Genomic DNA, 19613 nt, shown 5'->3' on the forward strand with positions numbered 1-19613 from the left:
GAAGTGGCTGCTCTCTTCCCGTGGAGGTTAACTGATGCTTTTCAGTTGTGTCTCTCCAGCTCAGACTCCTTCTCTCAAACTCCGGAACCCACATCCAGCCAATAGACTCCATGTCTGCACGCTGCAGCCCTAAACAGTTAGACTCAGTTTCCTGACTGAGGCTATAATTTCTTCTAGCAGCTGGTTTCTCTTTCAGCATGTTTTCCTCAGCGAAAGGGCATCATTACCCTTTTAGCTGCCCAATAAAAAAAATCTAAGTATCAATTTTATCACCTCAGCATATGAGCTCAACATACCCATATTTTCTATCACCACATTGTGCAAATTTCTTATTCTTTCTCGTCTTCAAGACATTTCATTCTTCGTTCCCCTCTCTTCACCATAAAACTACAGTCCCAGACCCTGTGGTCTCAGAGGGGGATAGTCTCCACGAATGGACTCCACCTTTCTCTCCCCAGGAACACTATGTCCATTTCCCCACCAAAGTGATCAGGCGATCCCCTGCCTAAACTCTCTTGTTGGCTTCCTAGCTACTCTGGTTTGGATATTTTTCCTCATTAAAACTGATTCTAAAATTAAAAACAAATTATTCTTATACCTTTATAATATTCTTCTCCCTCCCCAAACTCCTCACAGATCTTTTCCTCACTCAACTTCTTTCTCACTTTTTGTCATTTTTCATTGATTGTTATACAATATATTTTAATCATGTTCTCCTCCCAGTTCCTTCCAGATTGTCCCCATCTCCCTATCTATCCATTTTTGTGCTCTCTCCCTTTGTCTCTTCCCCCATTCTTTTAACAAAAGAACAAAACAGACAAACAAACAAAAAAAAACTGCACGAGAATGAAATTTAAAAAAAATAAGGAAAAGAAACAAACCAACAAGAAACCAAAAAGCACCAGAACAAATGAAACAAGTCCACACACACACACACACACACACACACACACACACACACACACACACACAAGCAAGCAAAGCACTGAGATCTTTTTGTGTTCACTAACTACTCACTCTTAACAGCAAAATATAGACACAAAAGAGAAAAAGGCACCACAAACAAGGAGTCCATCTGTACTGGCCGACACCTCCTGACCATGGGGCCTGCCCTGGAGTGTGGTTAATATATCTAGTGTCACTCCATTGAAGAAAATTGATTTTCCTCTCTCCCAGTAGCTACTATTTCAAATGGCTTCTTGGCTTGCGTTGGGATTCTGTGGCCACGCTCCCTCCTTTGTGCGGGTATTTTGTAAGGCTCGAGCTTGTGCGGGTCTTAAGCATGCTGTTATAGTTTATGTGAGTTTACATGTGGGGCGGCCCTGTGGTGTCTAGAAAATGTTATCTCCTTAAAATTTGATTTTTGAAATTTAATTGCCATTGTGATGGTTGTGAGAGGCGGAGGGCAGTTTCAGAGGTGTCTGTACCAGGCAAACCTCCTTTAGAAAGAATCGGTGCTGTTCTGGAGTGTCTCTCAGAGATTGGGTTGTGTTTGGACTTGTTTGTGCCCAAAGCTATGCACGTGTACTTTCTGGTGTTTCTTCTGCCATTTTGCCGTGAGGTGGAAGAACCTCACTAGATGTGACGCCCGATTTAATGTTCTCCTACAATAATGGAAGATGGATGACGACATTAGTGCTTTTAGGTAAAGACACCGTTCTCAGCGTGTCTTACAGTGGTCAGTACGGCCTTAGATAGCCAGACCCCTGGCCTAACCATTCGTGGAATGGGGTATCTTTTGTTTGTCCAGGACCACCGACCCCCTCCCAATTTAGAGCCTTGTCACTCTACCGTCCTATGTGTCTGGAATGCTTCTGCCCACGTTGTGTTCTGTCACTGGCTCAGGGCTAACCTGTTGGCTCCAGTGCCATTTCCTTAGGGAAGAAGCCCTTTCTGACTCCAGGTTTGGATCATTCCTAGCCGTGTGTGGGATTTTTGGCTTTTGATTGTTCTCTTTTATCTTGAAAGCCCTCTATTATGACAGCTTCCCACTTTTGTGTTCCTTGGTACTCACCAGGGGGCGTGCTACCTGTCAATCACTCAGGAAATACATGTTAAAGTGACATTCAGACTGAGAACCCCAGACTTTATGCACAGCATTCCTCCTACCTACCCACATTGGGGCCAAGGGCTAAGATCATCAAACAAAAAGGGACACGTTATTTTAGTTTGGGAACTAAAGTGTGGGAACGGAATTCTGAGCCCACATGGCAAATCTCATCAACTGGTATCATGCCCAAAGTACGTTATGATTTCAAAGCATCGATAGATAAAGAGCTAGGAAGCAATTTCTTGGCTTTCTCCACTAGTGTAAAGGTGTACAGAAAGGATTACAGTGGATTTACTGGCCTTCCACTATATACCGAGGTAGGGTCTCATTTCGTAGTCCGGGCTTCTCTAGAACTCACTGGGTAGCCCAGGTTGGCCACAACCCACCTTGCTTCAGTCTCCTAAGTGCTAGAATCATAGGGGTGAGCCACCTTCCAGGCAATGTTACTTTTACAAATAATTATAACCTGCATTTCAACAGCTTCCTTATCATATGATACTTGCAATAGTGTGCGAGAGAGCGAAGAATCTGGCCATGAGTCTTTGTCTTGATAGAACTATAGCACAATTTGAAAAAGTCGATTCTAATTCTGTTCAAGAGATTGAAGCAGGAGGTTCAAACTAACCCTGCCTATATAGAAGGTTCAAGTCCAGAGTAGGACTATACTAGTAAGACTGTGCCCAGAAAGCTAAAACCTTAATGAAAAATATATGTTTAAAAGACTTTTCTTACTCGTTTTTACTTCATGTGCGTGCCTGCTTTGCCTGCATCTCTGTGCCCTGCACTCGCCCCCAGAGGCCAGAAGAGGTTGTCAGCTGCCATGTGGGTACTGGGAATTGAACCTGGGTTCCTTGCAGTAGCAAAAGTGCTCTTTATTGCTGAGCCATCTTTCCAACTCACATCTTTTGTTTAGAGAGTTAGGAGAGAACTTAATATTCCTTAGGGTCCTGGTTAATAAATTAAGACTTTGTTTATTAGTCTAGTCTCAGCAGAGGGAATGTTAGCTAACAGAAAATTTCTTTGTTAAACACTCATTGGCATTTCAGTAAGCAGATTTACACACACACACACACACACACACACACACATACACACACACAAATTAGACAGATAGCGGAGTCTAGGGAGTCTTGGCAAAGTAGTTCATACCATGTCTTTCCGTTCTGTTTTCTGGGGCTTCACCTGCACAGCAGTAGCCTGTCTATACTGTAGAGATCACTAAGATTTTGGTTATTGCCTAAATGCCCGCTCTGGCAGTCTACTGAGGTAGTGTAGGGAAACTTATCTCAGCAATGTGAAAATCTCCATTTAAGGAAGCATTTCCAAAACCAAACATCTCACCTCCTGGATACAAAGACTCTCTTGTGCCATTTTCTTTTTCTTGGGGTTCTGTTTGATTAGGGTGAGACCCACTCTAGCTCTAAGCCCTTCAACTGTAAACTCTCTTCCAGTTTCCTATACACTAACACCAATTAATATTGTGGCTCTCCCGAATGCCAAGGTATCCCTAAGGTATGCAGTGAAAGGAAACACATTTTCCATTCATTTCTTCCTTCCTTCATGCGATTCATTTAATAAAGGTTTCCTGAGGACCTGCTCTGCACCAGGCAGTGTTTTAATCTCTGAGGATACAGCAGTGAAAAAAAAAAAAAAACAGGAAAAGCCCCTGTTCTTGTTAACGGCCGTTTTTATATGTACTTTATAAATGGGAGTGGGAGATGAGAGCACTGCGAAACTCAGCATGCTGGAGGAATAAGTGTTAGAAAAACCTAGTTTTTAGGCAACATTGATACATAACATGCTAAAAACGTGATGGGATTTGTTTTTAGAATAGCAGTCAAAATTTAGAAAATGGAATTTGAGAGTTTGGAAAGCATTTCCATACATGATTAGAAGTATTATTAACTAATGACTCTCGACACATTGCTCGTCTAAATACAATCAAACATTTTCAATATGCCTGTTCAGTGGCCTTTTTCGTGGATTCTTGAGAGCTTCTTTAAGAATACAGCACACTTTATAGAGTGCCTGGTATACAGAGAGAAACACTTGACATTTTGGTTGGGAGCCTAGCCTTTAATGGTTGAGTCACCTCTTTAACCCTTGAGAGGTGCTTAATCAAAGTGCTTATTGAAACATCGTATTTGTAATAATTCGTATTAATTAAAGTGCTTATTGAAACATGGCGTTCGCATTAGTAACAAAAGTTGATTTGCAAACAGGCAAGAAAAATGGCTCTGTCTGTTGTTTGTCTTTATTTTTAAGAAAATAAAGAAACTGCCAGGTTCCTGGTCCTTTTTACTTATACGGAGCATGTAATAACTTAATCGTAGACTGCTTAACTCCAGAGTAAAGTTTGAACTTGTAGATATTTACTTACTGGTGTTTAAAGATAAGGTCTTGTTATGCAGCTCAGGCTGGCTTCAAACCAATGCTGATGCTCCTACCTCAGCCTCCAGAGCATTGAGATTACAGGCATGACCCACTATCTGTGGATTCTTTCATTATTTTTGATTGTCATTTGCACATATAGAATGCACTGTGGTCATATTTGCCATTAGCCTCTCTTATCCTCTGCAACTCTTGCTGGTTCCTTTGTCCACAACTGTACCCCATCCATTAAAAAATACCTACTAACTCGTGACTATATATACATCTTATTGATCTTCTTGAATTCTTTTAAATAAAAATAATTTCATTTTACCTTAACATACACATTAAAATAAAGTCATAATATAATAAGATATATCAATACTTAATTTGTATAAATCATTTATATAACCCAATTTAGTGTATGCAGTTGACAGCTGGCTGAATTCTTTTGGTAGCTGGAGAAATTAAAGAATTAGACACTTCTCTAATGTTATGTGAGCTGCTTTTGTCAAGAGTGTAAACCACAGAATTGTCACCTTGAATGTCAAGCTCTGTGGAGGGAAAACACTGGAGTGTGTAACTTACAGGTATACCATAGGCAGTTTTATATTGTAGGAGTTGAAGACTTTTGTCTTCTGCAGGTTATCATTAAAAGATAATGCAATTATCCCCATTGTTATATTATAATATGAGCAAATGACTAGAGAGGAGTGGCTTACCCCTCACCTAAATTAACCCAAGTAATTTTACAGTGAGCATCAATGTACCATTTGAAATATAGCCTGACATTTCCCTTGTGAGCTCAACTGATTTGGAGTACGAGAAAACGAAACAAAAACAAACAAACAAACCCAACTCCATGGTTTTGAGAAAGTGATATTAGTGAGGTAGAAATGAAATTATTACGCTGTTTGTAGAAATGTCTAGTAGTGATTCAATGGAAAGTATTCATATCTATGTGAGACATTCTTCATGGAGAGTAACCTCTCCATCAAGACTTGGGTTCAGGCTCAGCTTTCCTACTGACCTTCAGAAGTCTCGGTTTCTGGATTTGAAAGGGACATAACAGGACTCGATACATAGGCTGACAGGATCAAATAGATAGTGGCTGTGGATTTGGTTGGATGAGACAAATACTGTACAGATAAAGCTACAAACATTGGTATGCTTTCCACCCAACAGAACTTAAATGATTGCATAGCTACCTTACTGGATGGAATATTATCTTTGACGTTGTAGTAGAAGCCAAAGTAAGTCATGTTGAAAATTCCGTGGCGTCCCAGAGTTGCTGTAAATCCTTTGTTGAGGCCCTGGAACCCCCAGCCTTCCTTCTTAATGATTTGTCTTGCATAAGCAAAAGTAGATGGTTGCTGTATGAGAGAGAAGCAGAACAAGAGACATCATCTTGGGACCATGGGATGCAGCAAATTACTACACTAGTGTCCTTTCATACCAGAATTATGAGGAACTATTTTCCAAAATAGGAAAAAAAATCATGTTTATATTTATGATTTCAAAAACTAGATCTCCTTTCCAACTCCCCAAACCCCCATAACTTTATGTAGAGCAGCAGGCTTTATAAAGAATTGTTGGATACATCTTTTGTGTAACTGGTGAAACTAATGTCATGTAATAGTTACCATCACTTTGACATTAAATAATTGTATCCAGTTCTGGATTACACACTCTAAAGGAGAGATTATCCATATAGATACATTAATAACACATAACTCCATGTCATCCAAAAGGAATTTATATTTGGCTCCTCCATCTAGAATGTTTACTTTATAAATTATGCTTTTTTTCCAAGCTAATTTTAAAATTCATCTCAAACCCATTGCCTCAGTGATTTTAACTCATGCTAGTTTAGAAACAAACATGGCTAAACATCTCTTCACATAGGTGGGCGATCAGTGTATATGTCACTTGCTGTGATATCTTAACGACCAACGGAACTGGGAGTAAGAGGTTATCTTTAATTTGTTCCTTTCCAACCCTGGGGTTATTACCAAGACTGAAAGACCTTGTCTGCTGGAGCCCAATCTGCTGTTGCCTTTGGAGCTTGCTAAACGGTGCACTCTGGTTTCTCTGAGATTCGCAGTTTGCTACAGCACAGTTACGCACTCACATGTGTTTTTGAAGTATGACTGTTTCCCCTTTGGAGATATTTCACAAAGGAGACTCCCCCTTCTCCTCTTAGCTTGTAGATTTTCCCTCCTGAGTCAAGCTCACATGACATCTGCTCAGTGTTCTTTCGGAGCATGTTGCTGTGATGGTCACAGCAGTATGCCACACTTGTGATTCAAAATATTCTCCTATAACTTGCAATTAAAACCACACCAGCAGCTGAATAGAAGGGAAGAAAAGCAACCAAAGCGTTCACTCAACTGGTAATTTATACTATGTGATTAGCAAAATACATTTAAATGTGCTGTTTATTTATATAGTAGATAGTATAGTTTTCACTAATAAATTATTTTAAAAATTCCTACTAGCTACAATTCTATAATTAGCTCTTTCTCTTTTCATTTATGAGGATTAATTACAAGAAGTCACCCTAAGCAAGTCCTTCTGTGTAATGTGAAAATACCACGTGAGAATGTACCTTGAAGCAACAAAATTCATCTCACAAAGAAGCCAAGAAAATTCTCTTGAGGTTAAAGTCTGTTCTGAGTTCTACAGTGGGGCCTTTTTATGTGTGCTTTGGTGTGTTGACTAACATCCAAATTATTTCAGCTCTCAAAAGTGAGGAGAAGTTGTCTAGCAGCTCATGTCTGGAGAGGCTGAGCAAGCTGCACACACATCTGTTCCCTCTGAGGAAGGCAGCACGAGGCAGGGAAGGGCAGACATGAGGACTCCAGGCCAGACTGACCATGCAAGTGTGACCTTCTCCTCTCTGTCTCCCTCATCTAACATCTCAGGGGCAGGAGGGCTGGAGGGAGCCTTTAATTTTCATTAATTTTTATTTTATGGATCTGAATGTTTTGTCTCATGTAGGTCTCTGTATCATGATGTGTGTGTGTGTGTGTGTGTGTGTGTGTGTGTGTGTGTGTAGAGAGAGGTGGGGGGAGAGGGCCCAAGGAGGCCAGAAGACAGCCTAGGATCCCCTAGAATTGGAGTTATAGTTAGTTGTGAGGTACCATGTGGGTGCTAGGAACTGAACTTGGATCATCTGGAAGAGCAGCCAGTGCTCCTAACCACTGAGCCATCTCTTTAAAGGCTATTCTTTTGTTTGTTTGTTTGTTTGTTTGTTTGTTTGTTTGAGGTAGGGTCCTGCTATTGTGTTAATATGTTATGGAACTCACTATGTAGCCTTGAACTTACAGAGATCCACCTGCTTCTGTCTCCTAAGTGTTTGGATTAAAGGTGTATATTACCACACTCAGCTTCAACAGATGTTCTAGAAAATAAGGACACCACTGCTCTCCAAATGGTTTGGGTAGGTTTTTGCTGTTTAAAAACCATTGTTTACTGAAGAATGGATAAAGAAAGTGTGTTTTATTTACAGAATGAAATACTACTCAGCAATTAAAAACCAAGGCATCCTGAATTTTGCAGCAAATGGATGGAAGTAGGAAATATCATCCCGAGTGAGGTAACCAAGACCCAAAAGGACATGCGTGGTGTGTACTCACTTGTGAGTGGACGTTAGCTGTAAAGTACAGGACACCCATGTACAGTCCACAGATCCAAAGAAGCCAAATGACAAGGAGAGGCCAAGGGAGGATGGTTGAATCTCATTCAGAAGGGGAAATAAAATAGATAGATATTGGAGGTGGATGGAGGAAAGGATCTGGGTGGGAGAGGGGATAGGAAGGGGGATGGGTAGGTGGAAACAGGTATAGAGAGATAGGGCTGGGAGAGTGAATGGAAATCAGTATTGGGTGGTGGGAGGGGAGGGAGGTCATGTCTAGGATGTTCCAGAGACCTGGGATGTGGAGGCTCCAGTGAGTCTGTGAACTTGACTCTAGCTGAGACTCCTACCATTGGGGAATATGGAGCCTGAAGTGGCCAACTCCTGTAGCCAGGCAGGACTCTCAGTGGAAGGATAAGGACACCAACCCACCCACAAAAACTTTGATCCCAACCTACAAGGTCCTGCCTACAAGAAGTGCAGGGAGAAAGATGGAGCAGAGACTGAGAGAATTGCCAGTCAGTGGCTGGCCCAACTAGAGACCCATCCCATGGGCAAGCACCAATCCCTGACTCTATTAATGATGCTCTGTTGTATTTGCAGACAGGAGCCTAACATAACTGTCCTCTCAGAGGCTCCACCCAGCAGCCGACTGAAACAGATACAGAGTCGCACAGCCAAACATTAGATGGAGCTCAGGAAGTCTTGTGGCAGAGCTAGGAGAAAGACTGAGGGACCCGGAGAGGATAGGTTCTCCACAAGAAGACCAACAGAATCAACTAACCTGGGCCTCTGGGGACTGAATCACCAACAAAAGAATAAGCATGAGCTGGACCTAGTCCTCCCAACCCCCTGCACATATGTAGCAGATGTGCAGTTTGGTCTTTATGCAGGTCACCCAACAACTGGAGTGGGGACTGTCTCTGACTCTGTTGCCTGCCTATGGATTCTCTTCTCCTAACTGGGCTTCCTTGTCTGGCCTTAGTGGGAGAGGAGATGACTAGTCTTGCAGTGACTTGCTGTGCCAGGGTGGGTTGGTGCCAAGGGGAGGTGTGTCCCCTTATCAGAGGGGAAGGAGAGAGGTGATTGGGAGGGACTTTTTGAGTGGAGACTGAGAAGGGGTGTGTGTGATTGGGATGTAAAGTGGATAGATAAATAAAATTAATGGGGATTAAAAAAAATTACCTTTCAGGCTCCAAGCAAAAATTCGTTAAGTAGTTTTAGAATAATCTGAAATTTGCCAATGTCTAATTATAGAAATGCAATAAATAAATATATAACCAGTATGAGAAATAAAAAAGCCCATAGTTTACTAAATCATCAGGATTGAGAGACTAAATTTAAATATTGATTTGGATAGTATTGTTTCTTCTTAGTTTGAAAACATACCTCAGTGAAATATTCCAATGGTGTCCATTGACTGACCATTCCATGAGATTTGCTCATATGTACTGGGTTGTGCAATAGAGTAAAACTCACAGATTTTGAACTCAGATTTGTGGGTTTGAACTGTAGCTGTTAACAATTAAGTGTCGCAGAGGCTAACAATCTAGAGTCAGACATCCCCTGGGTTGAGGCTTAGCAGCAGCACTTAGTAACTTTGGGAAGTATTTCACCTTCTCTGATTCATCTTCACACCACTTAGTTGTAAACCAGGATAACAACAGATTCCTTCTTACAGGATTGCTGTTACAACAACTAAGTCTATGGACTTACTGTAGTGTAAGCGGTCACTGTTGTTTGCTTTTTGTAATAACAGCAGTTACTACTGACTGTAATAAGTTATGATAATAAAATAATGGATACAAATCACTTGTTGGTCAAAACAGTGGCAAAGACTGGCTGCATTCACAGAGGGCCTGGGGTCAATTCCTAGCACCCACAGTGCATGGACATACCTGCAAGGAAAAGGTGAAGCTGGTTGGAGGGGGAGGAAGGACATGCTTCACCACAGACTTTTGGCTGGTCTTTTCTTCTCTCAGATTCCTGGATTCTGATGAAATGCTCAAGAAATGTATGCAAGATCCACTTCTTCCAAGACCCAACCTAACCAAGGCCTAGCTTAGGCTCCCCTCCAGGCCTAGCGCCTCACTCAGCACCTGCTCTCCTTTCCCAAGGCAGCTACAGTTCCTACCTATCTTTGGTCTTGCTGCCTGGTGTTAAGAAATGTCCATTTTGTTAATCCTACAGATCCATGAACTTGGGAGATCTTTCCATCTTCTGATATCTTATTCAATTTCTCTTTTCAGGGACTTGAAGTTCTTGTCACCCAGATCTTTCACTTGTTTGGTCGGAGTTATACCAAGATATTTTATATTGTTTGTGGCTATTGTGAAGGGTGTCATTTCCCTAATTTCTTTCTCAGGTCATTTATCACTAGTTTAAAGGGGAATTATTGATATCTTTGCATTAATTTTATAGCCAGTCACTTTGCTGAAGTTGTCTATCAGCTGCAGGAGTTCTTAGGTAGAATTTGGAGCTCTCTTATGTATACTATTATATCATCTATGAATAGTGATACCTTGACTTCTTCCTTTCCAATTTTTTCCCATTGATCTCCTTTTGTTGTCCTATTGTTCTAGTAAAACTGGTCATCTTATCAAAAGCAATCTACAGATCCAATGCAATCCCCATCAATATTCCAATACATTTTTTTTACAGACCTTGTAAAAACACCTCTCAACTTCATATGGAAAAAACAAAAAAATCTTAGATAGATTAAAACAACCCTGAACAATAAAAGAACGTCTGGATATATCACCATCCCTGATCTCAAGCTGCATTATAGGGCAATAGTGAAAAAAACTGCATGACATTGGTATAGAAACAGACAGGTTGGTCAATGGAATAGAATCAAAGACCAGGAAATAAACCTACATACCTATGGACACTTAACTTTTAACAATGGAAAACAGAAAGCATTTTTAACAAATGGTGATTGCCTAAGTAAATGTCTGCATGTAGAAAAATGCAAGTAGATCCATATTTATCCCCTGCACAAACTCATGTCCAAGTGGATCAAGGACCTCAGCATAAAACCAGATAAATTAAATCTAATAGAAGAGAAAGTAGGAAATAGCCTTGAACGCACTGGTACAGGAATAATTTCCTGAACAGAACACCAGTGGCTCAAAGATTAACAATTGATAAATGGGACCTTATGAAACTGAAAAGTTTCTGTAAGGCAAAGATACTGTCAGTAGGACAAAATGACATCCTACAGATTGGGGAAAGATCTTCACTAACCCTATGTCAGACAGAAGGCTAATATCTAAAGTATATAAAGAACTCAAAAAGTTAGACTCCAACACACCAAAATAACCCAATTTAAAAATGAGGTATGAAGCTAAGCAGAAAATTCTTAACAGAGGAATCTTGAATGGCCAGGAAGTACTTAAAGACATGTTCAAAGTTCTTAGTCATCAGGGAAATGCAAATCAAAATGACCCAGAGAGTCTACCTTACACCAATGATCTTAGCTATTACATCTGAATGCTTAAGATCAAAAACTCAATCAAAGCAGATGCTGGTGAGGATGTGGAGAAAAGGGAATGTTCTTCCATTGCTGGTGGGATTGCAAACTTGTACAAACTCTCTGGAACTCAATCTGGCAGTTTCTCAGAAAATTGGAAATAGTTCTATATGAAGACCCAGATATACCACCTCTGGGCATGTATCCAAAAGGTGCTCCACCTACCACAAGGACACATGCTCCACTATGTTCAGCTTTATCCTTAATAGCCAGAAACTGGAAGCAACCCAGATGTCCCTCAACCAAAGTATGGATGCATCCAAAATGGTTCATTTACACAGTGGAACACTATTCAGCCATTATAGACAAGGGCATCATGAACTTAGCAAACAAATGGATCAAACTAGAAAATATCATCCTGAACGAGGTTACCAAGACCCAAAAGGACATGCATGGTATATACTCATTGATAAGTAGACACTAGCCACAAAGTACAGGATACACATTATACACCCCACACACCTAAAGAAAAACAAGAAGGTTCAAGCGAGGATGCTTGAATCTTACTTAGGAGGAGGAATAAAATAGTCATTGGAGATTGATGGAGGGAAGATGGCTGGGAGAGGTGATAGGAAAGGGAATGGGAGAGGTGTCAGGATCAGGTGTAGGGAGAGACAAAAGAGAGGGCAAGAAGGCCAGGAGAATTAATGGAAATCTGTAGTTTACTGGGGGGGGTGGTGAATCTTCTGGGCTGGGGGAGGCTCCTAGGAGTCAATGCAGGTGACCTTAACTGAGACGCCCAACAGTGGGGATATGGAAACAGAAGAAGCTACCTTCTGTAGCCGGGCAGGCCCCCAGTGGAGGGGTAAGGACATCCAGTCACCCATCAATGACCCAAAAATTACCTTTTCTAAAAGAAATGTAGGGACAAAGATGGAGCAGAGAGTGAAGAAATGGCCAACCAATAACTGGCCCAACTTGAGACTCATCCCATGGGCAAGCACCAGTCCCTCACATTATTAATGATGCTGTGTTATACTTGCAGACAGGAACCTAGCATAACTGTCCTCTGAGAGGCTCTCTTCAGCAGCTGACTGAAACAGATACAGATACCCACAGACAAATGTTGGACTGAGGGACTCTTATGGAAGATTGGGGGAGGAGGACTGAAGGTGCTGAAGGGGATAGGAACTCCACAGGAAGACCAACAGTGTCAACTAACCTAGACCCTAGGCCACTCCCAGGGACTGAGCCACTAACCAAAGAGGACACACAGGCTGGACTGAGGACCCCCAGCACATATATAGCAGATGTGCACCAACAACGGGAGCAGGGGCTGTCCCTAAAGTTGTAGCCTAATTGTGGACTTAGTTTCCTAACAGGCAGTTGTAGCCTAATTGTGGACTTAGTTTCCTAACAGGCCTTGTCTGGCCTCCTTGGGAGAAAATGTGCCTAATCCTGCAGAGACTTGATGTGTCAGGATGGGGGAATACCAAGGGGAGATACCCTCTCAGAGGAGAAGGGGAAAAGGAATGGGGAGAGGGACTCTGTGAGGTGTGTGTGTGTGTGTGTGGTGTGTGGTGTGTGTGTGTGTGTGTGTGTGTGTGTGTGTGTGTGTGTATCTGTGTGTGTGTGTGGTGGGGGGCAGGTCTGAGAGGATGGGCAGCATTTGGGATGTTAATTGATTAATTAATTAATTAAAAGAGAGGTCTCTGACCCCACAGGGAGAAGGAGGGACTGTGAGAGAACGAATGTTGGGAATGGAGGAGCACACGGTCTGAACCTCCACTGTGGGGCTTCAGTGTATGTCACATACCTGACATCACAGAGCAGGTCAGTGCTCAGACAGGGATGTTTGAACTCTACTCAGTCTGTCATCCTAACGTGTTAGGCTGCTTCTCTCACCCACCCTATAGAGGAAGTGTTCCTAAGGTAATGAGTGCTGCTAACAAAAGGCTTGACCAGAACTTTTTCTCTCCGTGCTTATCCTTGTAATAGGTGATGTGATTTTCAGGGCTCACTGTTCCAATCACCACAGGCAGCAGACACAAAAACGTACATAATTTTTCTTCTTGAAAGTTGGAGTTTTGTATAAAAAAAATTTTCTGGTACCTAAAAGAATTAGACGTGTGGTAGACTACTTTTTCCCTTCGTTCAGGGATCCTGTGTCACACACATGTAAGCAAATATTCAATTAGAAAGGGAAAACATGACTTCCACTAGGATGCTTAAATAGTAAAATGTAGGATCATTTTGACTAGATCTCTGTAAACACAGGAGATTTTACTAAACTTATTTGATTATTGGGCTTCCCTTTCAAAACAAAATGGTGGGTGATCATTATCATCAGCCAAATGATTCCAACTCTATCCATCCTGGCATCAGGACAGTTTCCCTGTGAAATTTGGGTTCAGTGCAATTTTCGTATTTAGTTACCGACTGTGGACCAACTGCCTTCTAAGATTCCTAGGTGCCCCATCCCCTGTCGGCTTCTGAGCTGTGTTACAGGAGAACAAGTGAATTAGGATGTAGGAAGTGTTACGGGATGTGGATAATATTGATAGGTAAGTCTCTCTACAGTGCTGGGATGGCAGGAGTGAGTGCCTGACTCAAAGTCTTTAACCGATTTCTGTCATTGTCAAATGCTAACAATGGAAATCCCATGTTCTTCCGCACATCTATTGAATGCCCATTGCTCCCATAGACCCCCATAAAGATCTAGCACAGTGCTTTGTCTATATTCTAGAAACAGAGCAATAGTGTTTTGCCTTATCTTTTATTTGGAGAAATGAGCCTATAATTTTTGCACATCTCATCAATTATCCTTAAGAGTATCAGTCAAAAAAGAACCCCAGTAAAATAGGTTAAAGCACAGAAAAATTTTGTGTGGTCTCTCTTTTCTTTAGGAGTTTTTATTGGCATTATGTCTGCCACAAAGGAGCCACACCCTCACAAAAGAACCACCAGTGCCTCCATCCCAACTGTCCATTGCCAGTAACGCCTCTGTGTGCAGTAGGACTTCATGACCCCTTTTCTGTCCATACAAGCAAAATCTAAAAACACAACCAAAAGTTCACATACAGAGATGGAGAACAAACCCATAATTACCAGAGCAGGAGAGGAGTATAGGAAGTAAGCAGATATAGGTCAAAGAATAGCAGGCATGCAGGATGAGTAAGCCCAGAGGTCTGAAGTTCAACGTTAGGACCATTGTCGAGAAAGTTGTACTTTGGGGTGGGGAGGCAGCTTGCTAAATAAGTAGATTTCAGTTACTTTTGATACGTAAAAAATAACTATGTAAGATGATGATTTGCTTCAGGAATCATTTTACTTAAAGCTTATTTTCACTTATGTGTGTGTATCCACTACCCCTGTGTGTGTATGTGCACATCTGTGTAGGTGCCCATAGAGACCAGAAAAGTACACTGGGGAACCTTGGAGCTGGAGTCGTAATTGTAAACTGCCAAACGTGGCTGTTAGAAAACTGAGCATGACTCCTCTGGAAGAGCCATCTCTCCTGACGTGTAACCATTTTATTATCTATTAGTATCCCTAGACATTATCATAAAAATTTCAAATATACACAATGAAATTTATTTAAATAATAAAATTCAGAAGTTCAAAGACTACACGTAGGAGAGAAAACAATCTTTTGCCTAAATCCTGCTTCCAGGTACCACTGAGGCACTATCCCTTACTCCTTGAGAGCCCAGTACTATCTACAAGTCACGAAGATCATTTATGACAGACTGGGCTATTTTTCCTGGAGTTGTTCCATCTAACTACTGACCAGAGTTGGCTCTGATCAGCTTGTGTGATCACAGACAGAAGTTTTAGGCATTGTTCCCTGGGTAAATAGCTATCAGGATGTGGCCAGTAGTACAGGCACATGTTGTAGTCAGATTCCTCCACCTCTAAGGTCAAGAAAGAGATCTGAGCACACAGTTGTGATCCTTCATCTGCAAGATGACTGGTGGGGTATCTTTTTTTTTTTTATTAACTTGAGTATTTCTTATTTACATTTCGAGTGTTATTCCCTTTCCCGGTTTCCGGGCAAACATCCCCCTAATCCCTCCCCCTCCCCTTCTTTATGGGTGTTCCCCTCCCCATTACCCCCCATTACCGCCCTCCCCCCAACAATCATGTTCACTGGGGGTTCAGTCTTAGCAGGACCCAGGGCTTCCCCTTCCACTGGTGCTCTTACTAGGATATTCATTGCTACCTATGAGGTTGGAGCCCAGGGTCAGTCCATGTATAGTCTTTAGGTAGTGGCTTAGTCCTGGAAGCTCTGGTTGCTTGGCATTGTTGTACTTATGGGGTCTCGAGCCCCTTCAAGCTCTTCCAGTTCTTTCTCTGATTCCTTCAACGGGGGTCCTATTCTCAGTTCAGTGGTTTGCTGCTGGCATTCGCCTCTGTATTTGCTGTATTCTGGCTGTGTCTCTCAGGAGCGATCTACATCCGGCTCCTGTCGGTCTGCACTTCTTTGCTTCATCCATCTTGTCTAATTGGGTGGCTGTGTATGTATGGGCCACATGTGGGGCAGGCTCTGAATGGGTGTTACTTCAGTCTCTATTTTAATCTTTGCCTCTCTATTCCCTGGAGTGGTGGGGTATCTTAATGCTGAGTGGGTAACAATGTTGCTTTGTGTGGCATCAGGTGGTTGGAAAGCAAATGGGGTGAGGTTTTTTTCTCCAGTGGACTGAGGCTCTGTAAGTTAACCTTGGGAGAAATACTGCTTTGTGGAAGGGAATCCCAGTTGCCACATTCAGGTAGGCAAATGTTTTGGCTCTTCAGGAGAGAGGCAGTCTTCTATACTTTCCATTACTCAAAGCAGGTCTCGAAGCATTTCCATAAATTTGAAAGGAGGAAAAAGGGAAAGAAAAACCTTTCTTCCACATAGGAGTAGGATGTAAGTGAAAGGAAGAATTTGTGTTTCAAAGGACACATTTATTTTAGCTTGGATATCTCATTAATTAACCTTGATAGTTTATTTTAATCGGGCATGATTAATGAAGAAAAAAGATACCTCCAGCCATTGTCTTGAGTTTTCTTTAGTCTCTCTCTTTTTCTTATACTTACTTATTTATATTTTGTATAAGTTATGTGAGTATTTTGACTTTGTGTATGTATATATGTGGACTACATGCATGTTTGGTGCTCAGAGACCAGAAGAGGATGTTGGATCCCATGGAACTGGAGGGAAGGATGGTTGGGAGCTACCATGAGGATGATGGGAAATGAACTCAGGTTCTCTGCAAGAGTAGTCAGTGCTCCTAGCCACCAAGTCATCTCTTCAGGCCTGAAATTGATCTCTGTAGAGGGGGGACAATCGGATGTCAACAACTGCTCCCAGATGCTGAGCCACAAAGCTATATCAACACCAAGCTGATGTTCCATAGTCACTTCTAGGGAATCTTGGGGGCCACTGCCCACCCCTGTATTGCTGGCAGAATGTGAAGGAAGATGACAGGCTGTGGCCACAGAGACTACTGCTAGAAGGAAGCTAGCAACAGGGAGGGACCTTTGCTTCATTGGAGCTTCAGAGTCCCTCTCTGGATTTTCCCTTGTGCATCTTGATTATCCGGGCTTCTTTATTCCAACAGAAGCAACGTGGCTGGCTCAGAAGTGGCGCTCATGCTACTGGTCAGTTCCCATTTCCAAAGTAGGGACAAACCTTACCTTATAGAGCTACTGCGAGGGTCTGAAATACCAGATTAGTGCAGGGAAATGCAGACGAGTTTACAGGCTGACTAACAGTATGATGAGAGAAAATGGGTGTGCTCAGCTAGCACTTTTCCTGCTCTAGCTCTCTTATTTGATTTAGGAAAGCAATATATATTGCTTTAGTAATTTAAACTGTACATAACACATTCCCAATATTAGGCAAAAGGAAAAATCACGTAGGTCATCTTGTGGTTTCTGGCATATAGATGTTCTATAAATGGGAGCTGTTACTGCTTTGAAATCTTGGTTTTTGAAAATAAAAATCTAGAGTTCCTGACATAGCCAAGTGGAAGACTAAAGTGTATTTCCTGTGGATGGTAATAGAAAGGCAACTTGGCGGCTCCTTTATCTTCATTGAAAGATAACTATAGGAATGAATTCTCTGTTCTCCCAGTAAGCATGAGACTGAAAAGGACAGTTTAGGTGCCAAATAGTGGCTAGGCAGTGCCTCCTACAGTGATGCGAGAAAAATCTTCACCTGCTACGTCATCATGGATGTCAGCAATTCCATCACTGGACTCGAATGTTTCCTAAACATAGCCACATATTGGCTCTAAATGTCATAAACTTCTTGTTTTCTTTCGTAAAGGAACTGCTCATGAAGCACATCTATTTATGTTTTAATAAAGAATTCATTGATTATCTACAGAGAAAGTAATCACTAAGCTATCTGTCGAATATATATATATATATATATACATATATATATGTATTCCAATTTGGTCTCTGGTGAATTGTTGAGATTCTAGAATAAAGTGTGCGGAACTATATTCAGCAGTATTATCTAAAACCACAAGCAAATCCTGAAGTAATTAAAATGCTCTGTCTTTAAAGATTCACCATCAGTTATCCATTTGCTATCTGTTCATCAAGCCTTAAGATTACAATTACAGAGCAAGTAGGTAGGAGACCGTTTCTTTCTGGGATTAGACGTCTTTAAAGGCTAAATAGAAGCGAGCCAGGCCTTTTCAATTGTCTACAGGTTTGGTTTAATATTTGGGGTTAGAATGATTATGCTCATGTGCAATGCAGACAGAAAAGACAAAGGGAAAGAAAAACCTGTGTCCCAGCCACACATCAGGGGCAAATCCTATAGACCTCGGGGAAGGAAAATAACCCTTTAGCCAAATAATAACTTTGAAGTAGATTTCAAAGCGGAGAGAAAAACTGGAAAGCAATTCATACAGGATTTTGCTCCTGGGGGAAAAGTCACATTTTCCAGGCTAGCAGAGAGCATGCCAAATATCACTGAGCTTAGCACAAGTGGTAGGGGACACTGCCTCTTACAACCAAACAGACAAAAAGCTAATGCATCCAGGTAGAGGACAGAGAGGTATGGCGTGGGCAAGCTACAAAGTCATACTTCTGCCGACACCGGGTGAGCAAACCACCTCCAACACAGAAAGCCGTGCTCAAACTTAGTCCTAAGCCAAAGAGATTACAAATGAGAAAACTCTTCACTCAGGTTTAGTCTGAAGGACAGGGGGAAATTTGGGCCTATCTCAGTTTTATCTGAACATGTTTTTACACCCACTGAACCAAACCGAAGCATGATAAAGCTGCGCTTACTTTGCTCCCCACAGAAGGTCAAGCGTATTTAAATTCGAGACCAGTTTGCTTTACTTGCTGCAAATATTAAGCTGCTGGCCAAGGTTCTGGCGTTGGAATTGACGGAAGTGTGGCAGGGATTATGGCCTTTAAACGATATGGCGGTAATTAAGAAACCAAAGGAAGACAAGCACACCTATCGGAATGTTTTAGACATAAGTTCTAAGGTTGTGAGGGCTGTGTTAGGAACCAACGTAACCACAATTTCCTTTACATTTCTGGAATAGTTTATGGTTAAACTGGGTAGGAAGGCATATTTAGTGGGTAACATATTTCTGACTGGCTAAAGAATCTGCTAGACCACAGAGAGCCCAATAGGGTCGGTTGGGAATCAGCACAGTGCCTGCTGTGCCTGAGAGGGTCTGATGGGAAGGCACCAGCGTCCCTCCCCCCCGCACTGTGACTCCTCTCACTCAACTACCAGGATCATCGAGAAGGGAGGGTTTGCTGTCATTCTGCCAGCTCTTGGACCTCAGCTAGGTGGCCTTTGCCATGGTTCCCAGGCTTCAGAGGGCTTCCTGCCCTTCCTTAGTGATGCCTCCCACCATGGCCAGACGGCCATTCACCTAACACCTCACACCTCCTAGACTACGCTTTGTGCAGCAGGGATGGAGGGTTAGGGGGGTGGTGTGTGTGTGTGTGTGTGTGTGTGTGTGTGTGTGTGTGTGTGTGTGTGTATAGTCCTTATACCATATCTTTAGCACTCTACATGTGCTTAGGAGAACTTAAGTGCTGGAGTGAGCATGACATAG

At 42.0% G+C, this 19613-nt stretch overlaps 1 protein-coding gene across 1 annotated transcript in view; it reads right to left on the reverse strand.

Moving 5' to 3' along the window:
• The window catches only part of Slc25a21 (solute carrier family 25 member 21), a 499458-nt gene that overhangs the window by 20347 nt on the left and 459498 nt on the right, over positions 1 to 19613 (reverse strand). Inside the window, exon 7 of the mRNA NM_133614.3 lies at positions 5629 to 5793. Within this exon, the coding sequence (NP_598298.1) occupies positions 5629 to 5793 (165 nt within the window). The remainder of the gene's footprint in view (positions 1 to 5628; positions 5794 to 19613) is intronic.

Source organism: Rattus norvegicus, chromosome 6, assembly GCF_036323735.1.
Source record: "Rattus norvegicus strain BN/NHsdMcwi chromosome 6, GRCr8, whole genome shotgun sequence".
Lineage (NCBI taxonomy): Eukaryota > Metazoa > Chordata > Mammalia > Rodentia > Muridae > Rattus > Rattus norvegicus.